Source organism: Syngnathoides biaculeatus, chromosome 20 (genome assembly GCF_019802595.1).
Source record: "Syngnathoides biaculeatus isolate LvHL_M chromosome 20, ASM1980259v1, whole genome shotgun sequence".
NCBI classification, from domain to species: domain Eukaryota; kingdom Metazoa; phylum Chordata; class Actinopteri; order Syngnathiformes; family Syngnathidae; genus Syngnathoides; species Syngnathoides biaculeatus.
This window is the reverse complement of record NC_084659.1, coordinates 8,990,285-9,005,579: the sequence shown is the minus strand read 5'-3', so window position 1 is coordinate 9,005,579 and position 15,295 is coordinate 8,990,285. Positions and strand designations below refer to the sequence as shown.

The 15,295-nt window shown below is 45.4% G+C and overlaps 2 protein-coding genes and 1 long non-coding RNA gene across 6 annotated transcripts; 2 read left to right on the top strand and 1 right to left on the bottom strand.

Annotated features, from left to right (window-relative positions):
- Nucleotides 1-355: 355 nt before the first annotated feature.
- Nucleotides 356-11,131, bottom strand: pnpla8 (patatin-like phospholipase domain containing 8). Of its 4 annotated transcripts, XM_061807297.1 has the most exons (11): nt 10,992-11,131; nt 10,750-10,792; nt 8,542-9,411; nt 8,297-8,446; nt 6,907-7,058; nt 6,736-6,830; nt 6,493-6,664; nt 6,348-6,405; nt 5,231-5,425; nt 3,854-4,049; nt 356-2,410 (listed from the first exon to the last, which is right to left on the bottom strand). In XM_061807297.1, the coding sequence occupies exons 3-11, from the start codon at nt 9,394-9,396 to the stop codon at nt 2,136-2,138; spliced, it is 2,148 nt and encodes a 715-aa protein (XP_061663281.1). In that variant the 5' UTR covers nt 9,397-9,411; nt 10,750-10,792; nt 10,992-11,131; the 3' UTR covers nt 356-2,135. The 4 variants fall into 4 exon arrangements, with proteins under 4 accessions (XP_061663281.1, XP_061663278.1, XP_061663280.1 ...); XM_061807294.1 differs by lacking the exons at nt 10,750-10,792; nt 10,992-11,131 and adding an exon at nt 10,310-10,697 and having other exon boundaries at nt 8,542-9,453; XM_061807296.1 differs by lacking the exons at nt 10,750-10,792; nt 10,992-11,131 and adding an exon at nt 10,310-10,697 and having other exon boundaries at nt 8,542-9,450.
- On the top strand, nt 5,639-6,853 carry LOC133493666 (uncharacterized). The gene is made up of 3 exons (XR_009793096.1): nt 5,639-5,710; nt 6,526-6,694; nt 6,787-6,853. It is a non-coding gene; the product is annotated as an uncharacterized LOC133493666 (long non-coding RNA).
- On the top strand, nt 9,468-10,282 carry akap14 (A-kinase anchoring protein 14). Its single transcript, XM_061807298.1, has one exon. It carries the CDS (start codon nt 9,618-9,620, stop codon nt 10,101-10,103), a length of 486 nt encoding a protein of 161 aa, XP_061663282.1. The 5' UTR covers nt 9,468-9,617; the 3' UTR covers nt 10,104-10,282.
- Nucleotides 11,132-15,295: the final 4,164 nt, after the last annotated feature.

Genomic DNA, 15,295 nt, shown 5'->3' with positions numbered 1-15,295 from the left:
CAGATGAACCAATTCAAATAAAGGCAGTTTCTTACATTTTAGTGCGCAAAGATAAACATTTTCCCCAGGTTGGAGCTGCCACAAGTGTCAGTTATAATAGTCAAAATTAATTTAGTTCATTTATTTACATAAATTCAAGAGAAAATTAAAGTAAATAAGAATCTATGTTATGGAGAGAAAGCATTTTCGTTCTGTGAGTTCACGTTTATATAGCGGAACCTTGCTCACCCGTGTTGTTGGCATCAGGACGCTTATTTTGGGGCGCTTCCTGCACAAACAGTATTTCAGTGGCAAAGATTCAACGGGAGTAACTCAGGTCAGAAAGGTCAATGAGGCATGTTTATTGATTGTGTTTTGTCATTTATTTGTGGAGTATGAATTTTAATGTGTTTGTAGTTTGTTTTGGATATAGTTCTTACGGCATCTTTGGCATCAAAGCATCTTGGCATATAAACTTGTTGACATGGTGAGAAAAAGAGCAACAAGTCCAGAATGACTGAACTGGAGTTCCACAGGTTATGAATTTTTTTTTTTTTTTTAATTATTCAGTGAGGTTTGACAGTGGATCGAAGGGTTGTGAAATCATGCACAATTGAGCAATTCAGTCTTATTTAAAAAAAAAAAAAAAAAAAAAAAAAAAGTCTCCTCCAGTGCAAGATTTAAAACTCTGCATTCATAGTTCAAAATCAACAAAATTTGCACAAAAGCAGCCTCACGTTTATCTTAAATGAGCACATTTTTGCAGGTTTCTGAACGCAAACGATGCTTCATGACGCGCAGACGGTAAAAAATGTGCTTTTTACGTAAAACTTGGGATTATATTTAACATGATGAAATGGTTCATATGACCACAAAATATGAAAAACCCTAAAAGTGCAAGTATGATTTAAATCAACAGCACATCATCCATCACTGAGAAAAGAACAATTCCCAAGTACGTGAGGTCATTTTCTTTTCTGTGCGATGTTGAAAATGAAAAAAATTAAAGAGATGTTCTTAATGTGCAATAATAACACATAGTTACATGTTAGTCACTCATCAAACATTTACAGGTTTATAAAACTCTAAATTGATCAGAACACGTTCGCAACACAGAGCGATTGCAGCTTCCAGCTACACACGTCTCATCATAAATGTGGAAAAACGGAAGGTCAATGCATGCCACTACTTGTCATATTGTCCATGTTCAAATAGATTTTCAAGTAGATCATTGCGAAAGAATGTAAACATCATATGGCAATTCATTTGCAGCGTGTCCAGGTGCCAACGACCGTAATTCCCGGCCTACGGAGCGCACCTGGTTATAAATCTCACCCGGTAAATTTGTAAAGGAAATACCATTTGGTACATACATATGCCGCGGCTGTGCAAAAGCCGCAAGTGCCCACATTGAAACACAAAATATTTACAAAGTAAGACGGTCTCACAGAGAGTGTTTAATGTTATTGTTACGGGCGCCCTTACTCATTGTGCCCTACAGAGGGCAGTATTATCCTGTTACTGTACTTGTATTGCTCACCTGTTGTTTCCGGTTTCCGGTTCGGTGAAGAAAGAGTTGTTGTTAAGCAAGGTGGGGCGCGAGCGCAAACGTTATTTTCCTAATCGAAAATAAACGCGGCTAGATAGAGCTAAATATAAGAAGTTCTCAAGGAACTGTTACAAAAGCTCCCGCTGCAAGACACTGCGTTCAACAGAGAGTTTCACGCTAGCGCCGCCGCGCCAACGTTAGTGCCGCCACGCTAAGGCTAGCGCCGCACGAACACCAATGCTACGCTAACAGGGCCGGTTAAAATAAAAAAAATAAATTAATGCTCGCGGTGCCGTGCGACTGCTAACGCTAGCACTGCCACGCTAAACACTAGTGCCGCCGCGCTAACGCTAGCTCCACTGCGCTAACAGGGCCGGACGGATAAAAGTAACTTCCTCGGCACATCTATTCCACCAGTCTCACTCTAACTGTTTCCGCTCGAGTGCCCCCTTGGGACCGTTAGAAAAAATGCACAAATTAGCTGCATCGCCACATAAACTGCAGGGTTGAAAGCGTGTGGAAAAAAGTCCCGGTTTATAGGCCGGGAATTACAGTAAATGAAAGGCACAATTTACTCTTAAAGGAACTATTTACCTTACCTGACTAGCTACAGTTTGGATGTGAAGGGGGGCCCCTCATACATCTCGGCCTTAAGTTTGGCCCACTCGGCCAGTCTCTGGATGGCGCCCTTCTCCTGACTCAGCACGCCGGCGGCCTTACGGAGCTTGGCGTCGTTGCGCTCCAGGTAGCGCTCGCCCTCGCCCATCAGGAAGTTCAGCTTGTCCACGCGGCTCTCGTTCAGCGGCACGTCCTCGCTCAAATAAGGGTTGAAGCGGAAGTAAGCGTCTGGCGGGAGGAGGGCGTCCAACATGGTGTGCACCTCTGAAGCCGGGGAATGGACGCAGAGGGCGCTCAGGCGTCAACGTTTTACTTTACAGGACGACGTTCATTAAAGGTCAAGTGTCATGCCAATAAACATTCTAAAATATATATATTGTAATAAAAAATACAACATTATTTACTTCGATGTCCATACAAAAACATAAATATGAGGGGCGAGCGCGTCATCCATGCGCAAAGTTGCGGAAGTCTCATTCATCATTCAAGTGGTAGCCATATTGGCTGCATCTTCTGTCCGTGACATCACACTGGGACATTCGCCATCCGCCCGAGCCACCTCCGCGGCGGCGATGAATAACAGCGCTCGCCGCCGCGAGCGATGACAACACCAAACCGCCTCCCCTTCCGATCCACTTCTGTGGCGGTGATAAACAACGCGGCAAAACCGCCTCCCTGTCCGATCCACCTCCACGGCGGTGATAAACAACGCTGGCCGTGAGCAACGACGACGCCGCGCCCAAACCGACTCCTTGTCCGATCCACCTGAGCGGCCGTCTTAACGCCGCCCGTAAGCGACGACGACGACACGGCCAAACCGCTTACCCGTCTGATCCACCTCCACGGCCGTGATAAACAACCCGCCCACGAGCGACGACGATGCGGTGGCCAAACTGCCTCCCCGTCCCATCCACCTCCATGGCTGCGATAAACAACGCCGGCCCCAAGCGACGACGACGGCGCAGCCAAACCGCCTCCCCGTCCGATCCACCTCCATGGCGGTGATAAACAATGCCGACCACGAGCGACGACGATGCCGTGGCAAAACCGCCTCCCCGTTCGATGAGCCACCGCGGCGCCGATCACGGCTTTGGCCGGGGTGGCACATCCACACATTTAGCACCCCTGATTTACAGATTACACCCCCTTCCCCCAACTTTTGTTTTTTTTTAGTAGCTGTATACACACACCTACCTATCATTTAGAACCCACGAAGCTCTCGTCCTTTGCACCCGTGCAATCCATTTTTCACCACGAACCGGGTCTCTTGCAAACTTATGAAGGGTAAATCCATCCTCCCGAATGTTCGAGCAATGTCCAGCAATAAAACGAGCCGGCATTTTGGCTAACACGAAGGAACAACGAGCTACCTTCCCGCAGGTAAAACTAATGGAAACATACGAGCCCGCCTGAGTGCGCGACTGCCCTGTACGTCACTTCCTGCTTCTTCTCGAAAACAAATCCCTTGAGAGGATTTTCATGGCGGGAGTTACAAAAAGCCATATACGTCAAAATCATGTTTTGTGGTGAAACCACCAGCTGCCATTTTTTTCCATTAATAACATACTAGTTATTATGTAATTCATGACAGTGGACCTTTAAGATAGTAAATGAGTTCACTCTATGTCACTGGGATACACAATATATGTCAATACGTTTGTAAATCATTTTCATAGACATGAATACAAATGAAATTGGACAACCGACCTTCCGTATCTGTGGCACTGCTGATGACGTTGGTGAGCTTGTCTTTGAGGCTGGTGTAGGTGGTCCCGTTTTTGCCCGCCACCTCGTGCCGCCCGGTGCCAAGCGACAGCACGCACTGCAGCGGCGTGTTGGGCCAGAGGCACTTGCACTCGTGGATGGCCAGCGCCGTGGGGTTGTTGATCAGGAGGCCTCCGTCCTAGAGGAAGAAGAAAACCGTTCAGGTTGTGCTTTTTAAAAGCTCGTCGCAAATCAAGTCGCCAACAGTCCGAGGCAAAACCAGACGAGCGAATTCAATGGACGCCGTCTTCCGGTTTCGTGCTTCGGCTATTTGTCAGGCTGTCCCCGAGGCCGTCTGGTTCCTCTCCAAGTGTTTGATTTTTTTTGTTTTTCCTTTCTCAGATAAAGACGGACAGAGTGCCATGCTATGCGGACCAGGGTCAAAGGTCTTTTTCCACATTTTCGGCATTCCACTCTTCGTCCTACCGGGCTTTATGACCAGATCACCCTTCACCCATCCATGTTTTGATCTATCTAGCTATAAATGTTATTATCATTTTCTTAGACGTGTCTTTTAAGTTTCAGAGGGTAAGACATTCTGTCTGAAGGGAAGATGTCAGGGGAGAGAAAATCGGGGGAAGACTAATTTTACTTAATTGGGTTGTCAAAATGAAGCCTGGAGTGCATGCTAAGCAAAAAAAAAAAAAAAATTGGCCTAGTTACAAAACAAATCATGAAACAGACCAAAAAGGCAAGATATATTGGAATATTTTAACTAATGTATGATACATACGTAAACTTACGTAAAATGACTATTACAGTGAAGAAAATAAGTATTTGAACACCCTGCTATGTTGCAAGTTCTCCCACTTAGAAATCATAGAGGGGTCTGAAATTTTCATCGTAGGTACATATCCATTGCTGTATCACACAAATAAATCGTTAAAAAAAAAATGATACGTTGATTTCTGGATTTTTCTTTTTCGATGATCTCTCTCACAGTGGACATGCACCTACGATGAAAATTTCAGACCCCTCCATGATTTCCAAGTGCAACATAGCAGGGTGTTCAAATACTTATTTTCTTCACTGTAAGTATGCAGGAATACATGAATATATTTATGTGAAAGTTTTCCATCAGATAATAAACCAATTTCACTTAAATGATGTATCATCATAAATGTACTGCATCTTTGCCAGGAACATGTTGGGACAGGCAAATGACCTTCAATTAGATGGCAGAAAATATGATGTAAACTTTTACAACTCCCTGTTGCCATCCATACAATAAGTACTGGCTTATTGCAAATTCAGCGTTGTGATCAACAACACCAAGTACATTTGTGAATATGATACCACCGCCCGATCCGCTTGTCGTACCTGATGGAGATCTTTCCCGAGGACGTATTCCGGGAAGTAGCCCGGCGCCGCCGACGACGCCCTGATGGCTTGCCACATCTTGTACTTGCAGTCTCCGAGGTAGTGCGACCTCACCCCTGGCAGGAGTCTGTAGTTCCTGAACACGAAGGCCTTCAGGGGCAGGCCTCTGTTCACCAGAGTGCTCACTGCCGACACCTGGTGGACAAACAGGATTACTGCACATAAAAAAAAATGCCCATCAGGTACCGTAATTTCCGACCAGTATGACCCGACTTTTATTCACACGCTTTCAACCCTGCGGTTTATGCGGTGATGTGGCTAATTTGTGCATTTTTTCCTAACGGCCGCAAGGGGGCACTAGAGCAGAAAAGGTAAGACTGAGACTGGTGGAATACATGTGCAGAGGAAGTGACTTTTATCGGTCCGGCCCTGTTAGCGCTGCGCTACTGTGTTACTGCCGTGTCTCAGCGATTTTTACCGGTATGTTTTTTTTTTTTTTTTAACCAGCCCTCCTAGCGCTAGCGTTAGCACGGTGGCCCTCGTGCGGTGGTGCTAATGTTAGCATTAGCACAACAGCACTAGTGTTTAGCGTGGCGGCACCAGCGTTAGTGTGGCAGCGCTAGCGTTTAGTGCTGCGGCACTAGCGTTAGCATGGCAGCGCTAGTGTTACCGTGGTGGCGCTATCTTGTTGCTGCTGTGTTACTGGTGTGTGTCAGTGATGTTTATCGGTAAGTTTTATTTTAACCGGTCCTGTTAGTCTTAGCGTGAACAATAGCATTAAATTCTTTCTGTGTACTGTCTTTCTTTATAAATATCTCCCGTTTTAAAGTGGGCACTTGCGGCTTTTACAGCGGCGTATGTATGTACCAAACGGTATTTCCTTTCCTAATGTACTGGGTGAGCCTTATAACCAGGTGCGCTGTGTAGGCCCGGAATTACGGTACTGTTTAGAAAGCCATATCCAGCTGAAGGTGCATGTTTTGACATGACTACGGTGCACTAGTTTAACGGCTGTGTCTTATACCGATTTTGTATGCTGACCCCACAATGACCCCAAACATGAGCTTTAAAAGTTGAACGCTGACTTCCATAATAATGTCATTTGCGCGTGACTTACTTTGGGACAGTTTGGATCTCTGGAACTTTCTATCATGCACCCCTCGCCCATCCGTTCCCTAAAGAAAGTGGATTGATGGAGGACAACCCGGTTTAGGATTGGAGTAAAGTTAACAATCGAGCAACGCAAGCTACTAAGCGCTAACTTGAGGATGCTTTCCCAAATTTCACTGTCGTAGAAAGCGTGGCTCCAGCCCATCTTGACGGCACCGACGATGACGTTCTGCTTGAAGACGTCCGAGCCCAACTTCCTGTACATCTGCTCGCATTCTTCTAAGGGGATCTGAAAAATCCCCAGCATGAAAGCCAGGATGGCACCTAAAATCCGAGAAAGAGGAGCTTGCCGAGGTAAGATTATATTTTACACGCCGGAATGGTCCCCGCAATACCTGTGCTGACGCCGCAGATGTAGTCAAACAGCTGGTGGACTCGTTTTCCAGTCAGGTTCTCCAGTTTGAGGAGAGTCTGCAGGGCCAGAAGTCCTCTGTGTAGAAACAGCAACCAATCAACAAATGTGAGTTTTTTTTCATTTATTTTTTTAAGATTTCAATTTTGTATACCTTGTCCCTCCCCCATCTATAGCCAGGACCCGGATTCCTCTCCCTTTTACCGGTTCCGTGTAGCCGACCAGAGCCAGTGACTCTCTCACGGCGGCCTGAAGGCGGAGGTCCGTGGCCTGACGTAAACGGAGCAGGCATGGTATAGCTTTTTCCTGTAAAAAAAAAACCATTTATTATGTCAGTTAAAAAAAACAGTGTTGGCCTCACAGTTCTAAGCACCCGGGTTCAATTCCAACCCTCCCTGTGTGGCGTTTGCACGTCCCCCCCGTGCCTGCGTAGGTTTCCTCCGGACACTCCGGTTTCCTCCCGCGTCCCAAAAACATGCAACATTAACTGAACACTCTAAATTGCTTTTAGGTGTGATTGTGAGTGTGGCTGTTTGTCTCCATGTGCCCTGCGATTGGCTGGCGACCAGTTCCGGGTGTACCCCGCCTCCTGCCAGTTGACAGCTGGGATAGGCTCCAGCACTAACTCGCGATCCTTGTGAGGATACGCAGCTAAGAAAATGGATGAATCGACGGATTATGCCACTGCCACCCAGAGGTTATGAGAATGGTGTCCACTTTCATTCCAATGTGTCACCGCCACCTGGAGTTTATGAAAAAGTTGTAGTGAGTGCAACTGTTTGTCTCCGTGTGCCCTGCGATTGGCTGGCAACCAGTTCAGGGTGTACCCCGCCTCCTGCCCGTTGATGGCTGGGATTGGCTCCAGCACTCCCTGCGACCCTTGTGAGGATTAGCGGCGAAGAAAATGGATGGATGTGATTGTGAATGCGACTGTTGTTCGTCTCTATGAGTCCTGTGATTGGCAACCAGTTCAAGCCGTACCCTGCTGCCCAATGAGAGGTGGGATCGCTCCAGCACTCCCGTGACTCTTGTGAGGATAAGCACCTAAGAAAATTGATGGATGGATGGGATTGTGACTGTGACTGTTGTTCGTCTCTGTGAGCCTTGTGATTGGCTGGTAAGCGATTGGCTCCAGACCTCCCCACGACCCCTGTGAGGATAAGCGGCTAAGAAAATGTGTGGATCGATGGATCATCCCCCCTCCCCAACACCACCTAGAGGTTATAAGAATGGTGTCCACTTTCATTCCAATGTGTCACCGCCACCTCGAGTTTTATGAAAAAGGTCTCGTGAGGATAAACGGCTAAGAAAATGAATGCATGGATATAATTACTGCTGGCGCCATAGCTACCAGTATATCAGTGGTTATTAACATTCATCTTATGAACATGTGACTATCGGAACACTTTTGTATTAGTTAAAATAATTTTACAAACTTTAGCGAGTCCAAATTTAAAGCATGTGGGAGGGGTAAAACTATTTTAAATGTTCTTTATATCAACTGGAATAAGCGAGGATTTGCACTAAAAATGATTCCCGCTCACCTTGACGGCCACGCCGCGCGTCTCCGGGAACTCCAGCAGGTGGCAGCTGAGTTCCTCCACTCGACTGGTGAGCAGCTGGACGTCGTTGACCCTGTGGAGGCCTTTCACAAGGGCTCTGGTCCTGTTGTCAACGCTCACCCTGGCTATTATCTGCGGAGCGGCACACAATGCAACGTGACGATAACGTCATAAACATATCAACAAGTGTCCTCGGCTATCAAAAAGTACAGGATTATCTCGATTACCTTCTCCCTTTGAGCCAAAAGCTGCTGCTTGCTCTCATCAACATGATCTTCGCTTTCAATCTTCTCCACGGAAGCCTCCGCTCCATTTTCAGCGGGGAGTTTGTCCCTCTCAACGCTTTGGGCGTCCCCTCGGAATTTGGGCACCAACGGAGCGATGTAGTTTCCGACAAAAGCTTGAACGCTTGGACGAGGGTAGGATAGGTAGTGCGTGAAGCCTTTTTTCGGGGAGGCGGTCAGAACCGGGACAGCCGCAGTGGTGCTTTCTGTTGCAGGAGTGTCAGGTGGTGCTTTCGCTTCAGGGGGACTGAGGTCTACCGATGGATGAGAGGAAGCAGGTGTATCGACGCTCTCGGACGCTGCCGCTGGAGACAAAACTGGAATGCGGTCTGGACTTTTGCGAGGGATTATGTTACTGTCGGGCCGGGGGTTGCAATCGCCTCCTCCCCCCTGCGTGGTGCCCATGCCAAAGTAACTGTTGATGTGCTGAGCTAAAGTCTTGTAGGTCTCGTCCATGTTGGTTGGGTGGTAGACCTGCGGCGTTTGATTGAAGGATGAGACGGGTGCAGACGCCTCAGGATTCTTGGTGGCAACAAAGGGATTTTCTGAAACTGGTTCTCCTTTTTGGTCATCTTCCGATCCACCTTTTCCACCATCCGCATCTCCTACGGCGGCTCCGGGAGGGAGCGGAGCCTCCCGCTCCTTCGACGCGACCCTCTCGGCTCGGACCAGGACCTTTTCCGCGTGGGCGCCGTCCGCCACGGATGAGCCGGGCTTGAGGCGCGAGAACTTGGAGATGAGATCCGTGCTTCCGACCGCTTTGGTGACGCTGTCTAGTGTGGTCCTGATCCGCGACATGCGTCTGCCGGCTCACTGAGACCAAGAGCGGAGAGGACGCGTGTTAATAATTGTCTGCTGGGATGAGAAAGTATTCAATCAGTAATGGAAGTTGTTCTTGCAATCAAAGGGAGACCAATAGGGGGCTCTCTCACGCTTTTCCTTATCTTGGTAGCCATGGAAACAGACCCAGCAAATGAACACGGTTGCTTTCTTTGAACAGATTAATACTTCGGGCAATAATGGAAGATCATCGCCCTCCATCTCGTCTTAATTTACCGCCAGAATCGTGTGAACTTGTCAAAAACATGCGCAGGAGAGACTACGACCAGCCCGAAAACCGCATCAAGTGGGTCGCAGCCCAGGACTTCACCGTGGAAGTCGGCAAAGAGCAAATTGGGAAGTATATTCGAACGTGGAAGCTGCAACCCCGCTGGATTTACAGCCTGGACTGCTTCTGCTCGACTGAAGACGACCACCAAACCCACTACCACTACCGGGCACGCTTCAGCAGTCCGTCGGCGCAGAGGCCAATTCAGGGCACGGCGAGCGTCTACTTCGCCGTCGAAGTATCGAAAGCTGGAGCACAAACCGACCCTGTCGGGGTGCACTTCGTAGTGGAGTCGAACAGGCTGGTACACACGCCAGGTTGGACCCGCTTCACTGACAAGTGGCTGGTGGATATTATTGAGAAGAAAAATGCTCTCAGGGAAGCAATTCTATTGTGACAATACAGTGTATCGATTTTTTTGGAACCCGTCAGAACACTCGAGGCAGACATCTACGGCGCTCACCAGTGAATGGAAACTGTCAAAATGGAGCGAAAACGCATCGGCAAAAGCTACTTAGATGTTGAGTCGTGACTAGACCATCGACACCCCGTTCCGTAATTACACACAAGTTTACAAAACCCCACAGGAAACTCTGTATTTACCTGATAAAACAGGAAAAATAAAACATTTGTTCGGTGCCGTGCTGCTAGCAGCTTTAGCACCAGATCAAAAACAGAGGAAGTTGCCGGAAATGACGTAAACCGCATCCTTTGCTTTGTAAAAGTCAAAATAGTTTTACAAATTTGAAAATAGCTACACATCTACATGTTAATATATAAATTACATACATTTAGCACAGTAATGTTTGCGCAATAAGGTGTAAAGTGGGATTTTTTTTTTCAATTGAAAGTGCTATACAAAAAGGAAATTTGAATCATAATACGATAAAGACTGCAAATCACATTTAATTGGAAAATTTCCCGGACGTTGAAATGATTCAAATATGCTTTCTTCAATCCGGTTTTTAACAAGAAATTTCCGCAGCATCTCTCGATAAATCACCAAGCCGAACAAGCAGATTCGTAACAACAGATGATTTTACCTTAACGAAGCTGATGTTCAGACCATTACGTCACTTGTTGACCCTTTAAAACAAAAACGCCAAATTATTATGTCATCGACAACGACGAAGGTAAAGAAAAAGTCCATTAAGATTCTTACACAGTGGTGTCAGTGATAATAAAAAAATGCTAAAGAAAAAAATCTATCAAAGTTTTTACACAGTGGGGAGAGTCATAATAATAATAACAATAATATGCTTTGGGTGGCTGCCAAAGACTTCACCGTGGAAATCGGAAAAGAGCAGATCGCCGAGTTTATCCGAACATGGCAGCTAAATCCCTCCTGGATTTACAGTCTGGACTTCCTCTACTGGACCGAAGAGGAGGACCAGACGTCCTACCATTACTTGGCCAACTTCAGCAGCCCGTCCCCGCAGCAGCCCATTCCGACCGCGGCCGGGGTCTACTTCGTAATGGACGTCTCCAAAGTTGCAGGGCAAAGCGAGCCCATCGACGTCCACTTCATCGTCGAGTCCAACAGGCTGATGCACACGCCTGGGAAGACCGAGTTCACGGAGAAGTGGCTGCTGGACATCATCGAAAGCAAGATTGCGACCAGTGAAGCGATGCGAAAATTATCTTGAGGGTATTCTCTCGCCTCGAAGTAAACGAGGTCTTTCAAAAGCATTCTTTGGAGCAAGTTCTGGACTTGGATCTGTCCAAGGGAGCTTATTAAAGTGTCTGTTGAAACCAGAATATATTCATTTCAGGGGACTCCTTGTTGGGATCAAGTGTAGAAGTATAACTATGCTAGCAGATTCTGACATAATCAACACTGTTTCTATGTTTTCAAAAGGTGATTTTGAATTTATAATGCATGGTTTTTTTATTATTATTAAAAAGCAAATTATCTTCAAACGAGGTTGTTTGTGTCGTGTCAAAAGGTAAACAAAACACTTGAAATGATCTGACCAATCATTTTCTTTGTCGAGCCTGTGTTGATTTTTTTTTTCCCCGTCCTGTGAGTGGTTCAGCCATGTAAGCCCTCTGATTGGTTGGAATCAAGATGTGCAGAAGAGTGAATTTCCTCAAAAGGACGATTTTGGACACGATTACATGGTCCTTTTTTTCGCAAAAAAACGCCTTACTATACATGGTCGTTTTTTTTTTTTTTTTTTCGCAAAAACCAAGGCGTTTTTCTGCGAAAAAAAAAAGACCATGTATAGTAAGGCGTTTTTTTTTTGCGGAAAAATAACCCCATATATAGAAAGGCGTTTTTTTTTTTTTTTGCGGAAAACTAACCCCATATATAGAAAGGCGTTTTTTTTTTGCGGAAAAAAAAACCATGTATAGTAAGGCGTTTTTTGGTGGAAAAAAAACCGACCATGTATAGTAAGGTGTTTTTTTGCGAAAAAACGACCACGTATAGGAAGGCGTTTTTTTTTTTTTTTTTAAAAAAACGACCACGTATACTAAGGTGTTTTTTTGTGGAAAAAAACGACCATATATAGGAAGGTGTTTTTTTGCGAAAAAACGACAATGTATAGTAAGGTGTTTTTTTGGGGAAAAAAACGACTATGTATAGTAAGGCGTTTTTTTGCGAAAAAACGACCATGTATAGTAAGGCGTTTTTTTGCGAAAAAAAACACGACCATGTATCGTAAGGCGTTTTTTTGCGAAAAAAAACGACCATGTATAGGAAGGCGTTTTTTTGCGAAAAAACGACAATATATAGTAAGGTGTTTTTTTTTTGGAAAAAAACGACTATGTATAGTAAGGCATTTTTTTGCGAAAAAAAGACCACATATAGTAAGACGTTTTTTTGCGAAAAAAACGGCCACGTATAGTAAGGCGTTTTTTGCGGAAAAAAACACGACCATGTATCGTAAGGCGTTTTTTTGCGAAAAAAAAAGACCATGTATCGTAAGGCGTTTTTTGCGAAAAAACGACCATGTATAGTAAGTCGTTTTTCTGCGAAAAAATGACCACGTATAGTAAGGCGTTTTTTTTTTTTTGCGGAAAAACAACCATATCTAGTAAGGCGTTTTATTTTTTTTGCAAAAAAACGACCACGTATAGTAAGGCGTTTTTTTTTTTGTTGCAAAAAAACGACCACATATACTAAGGTGTTTTTTTGTGGAAAAAACGACCATATATAGTAAGGCGTTTTTTTGCGAAAAAAACACGACCACATATACTAAGGCGTTTTTTGCGGAAAAAACGACCATGTGTAGGAAGGCGTTTTTTTTTTTTTGCAAAAAAACGACCATGTACAGGAAGGCGTTTTTTTTTTTTTGGCAAAAAACGACCACGTATAGTACGTCGTTTTTTTGCGGAAAAAACGACCCTGTATAGTAAGGCGTTTTTTTTGCAAAAAAACGACCACGTATACTAAGGTGTTTTTTTGTGGAAAAAACGGCAATGTAGAGGAAGGCGTTTTTTTGCAAAAAACGACCATGTATAGTCAGGCGTTTTTTGCGAAAAAACGACCATGTGTACTAAGGCGTTTTTTTGCGAAAAAAACGACCATGTATAGTCAGGCGCTTTTTTGCAAAAAAACGACCATATATACTAAGGCGTTTTTTTGCAAAAAACGACCATGTATAGTAAGTCGTTTTTCTGCGAAAAAATGACCACGTATAGTATGGCCTGTCAGCGGGCTAAGGTGCATCGCCACACAAAAGCCCCCTCGGAGCCCTTCGCTGCCCCCGAGAGGAGGTTTGACCACGTCAACGTCGACTTGGTAGGTCCACTTCCTCCCTCGCACGGATTCACCTACTTGCTCACCATGGTGGACAGGACGACCCGCTGGCCCGAGGCCGTTCCCCTCTCCTCGACAACGTCGTCAGACCTGGCCCGGGCGTTCATCGGCACGTGGGCTGCGCGTTTCGGGACTCCGTGCGACCTTTCCTCAGATCGTGCCCCTCAGTTTACCTCTGAACTCTGGAACGCAGTCGCTGAGAGTTTGGGGGTCACCCCCAGGCGAACGGTCTTTGCGAGCGGTTCCACCGCTCCATGAAAGCAGCCCTGCGTGCCGGCTTGACGGACGGCATCTGGTTGGATAAGCTCCCGTTGGTCATGCTCGGCCTCGGGTGCGCCCCCAAGGAGGACCTGTTGTCCTCATCCGCCGAACTCGTCTCCGGCGAATTCATCCCGGACGCCACAGCGCCCTGGTCCGCAGCCAGGCAACGGTCATCCCTGCTGGAGGCCGCAAAAGGGTTCGCGCCGGTTCCCACGTCGCAACATGGCACCCCAGCTGCCCGGCTGCCCCGTCACCTGCGCTCTGCGGATTTTGTGTTTGTTCGTCACGACGCCCACCGTGGACCTCTCCGCCCCCCATACGACGGGCCGTTCAGGGTCCAGGAGCACGGGGATAAGAGCCTGCTCGTGGACATTGGCGGCAGACCCGAGACTGTTTCCGTGGACAGGGTCAAACCCGCGCACCTGGACATTGCCCAGCCTTTGGGGTTGGCCCTCCCCCCGCGCCGGGGTCGTCCCCCTTTGCCCTGTGCAATGAAGGACATTATTAATACTGTTTACCAAATCATTACGAGTCACAAGCATAACGAAACTGTCACGTTCACAAAGCTATAAATGAGATTTAACCATGAATGTGAAAACCTAGCTTGACAAGTAAATGCAACTACTGTTTTGTGTGTACTGTACACAAAACCAAAGTAAGGCATTAGACGTGTAAATTCGTTATTTAAAAGGTAAATGTTAGCAAACACACAAAAAATATAGAATTTGTCCCAGGAATTGTTTGTATAATGTAGTTGTTGTTCACACAAATTTCTCTTGTTCTGTAATTGGAAAGTCAGCCCTGGTGTGTTTTGCAGTCGCGGGAAAATTGCGTCACGTCCGGTATGACTTTCAATTGATGACAACATGAATAGGGCGTGGTCTCAAATTTTCAAACGGTGCCTGTCGCGGAAGAGAAATATACAAGTCAATAAGAAACCATGAAAAAATATGTCGCAATCGATTGATCTGCTGGGAAACTTTTGAATTGTTTTTCTACCTGAAATTATCGTAAATTTATTGTATTCATCCAATTGCAATAATGTATCTAATTAAACCATTGTTAATGGCTTTGGTGAATGAAATTAAGATAACTGTATAAATAATTGGCACATATCTACTTTCATTTTTAAACCAAACCTTCGCTAAATTTTGATTCAGTAAATGTATTTTTATCTTCATTTTAAACGAATCTATCTAAATAAATGGCTCATTGAGTCATTGCAAACAAGTTTTTAAAATAAAATATTTAATATACATTTAACAATATTAAAAGGTATTTTGTTCCATATTTGGTCAATCAATATTCACAAATTGATTTTGAATTCCGAAACATGAAAACGCTAATGATATTATCATCAAAATTGTCATTTGCACTTGACCTGACCCATGTGTCCATGTATTAAAAAAACAAAACAAAACTTGAGCTCAAGTTGAACAACATAAAACCTCGTTATAATTCCACGAAAAGCAGCCAGGATTTTTTTTTTCAAAGCATAAACAATAATTTTACGAATGCAAATTTTTTTTTTCAAAGGGTAAAGTCTGTCAGGTAAACCACGTGTT

Coding starts and splice junctions, on each gene's coding strand:
- pnpla8 (XM_061807297.1), bottom strand. CDS start 9,396: ATGTCGCGGATCAGGACCACACTAGACAGCGTCACCAAAGCGGTCGGA. Junction 6,831..6,906: donor ATAGATGGGGGAGGGACAAG/GTATACAAAATT, acceptor GTTTCTACACAG/AGGACTTCTGGCCCTGCAGA. Junction 4,050..5,230: donor TCGGGAAAGATCTCCATCAG/GTACGACAAGCG, acceptor TTCTTCCTCTAG/GACGGAGGCCTCCTGATCAA.
- akap14 (XM_061807298.1), top strand. CDS start 9,618: ATGGAAGATCATCGCCCTCCATCTCGTCTTAATTTACCGCCAGAATCG.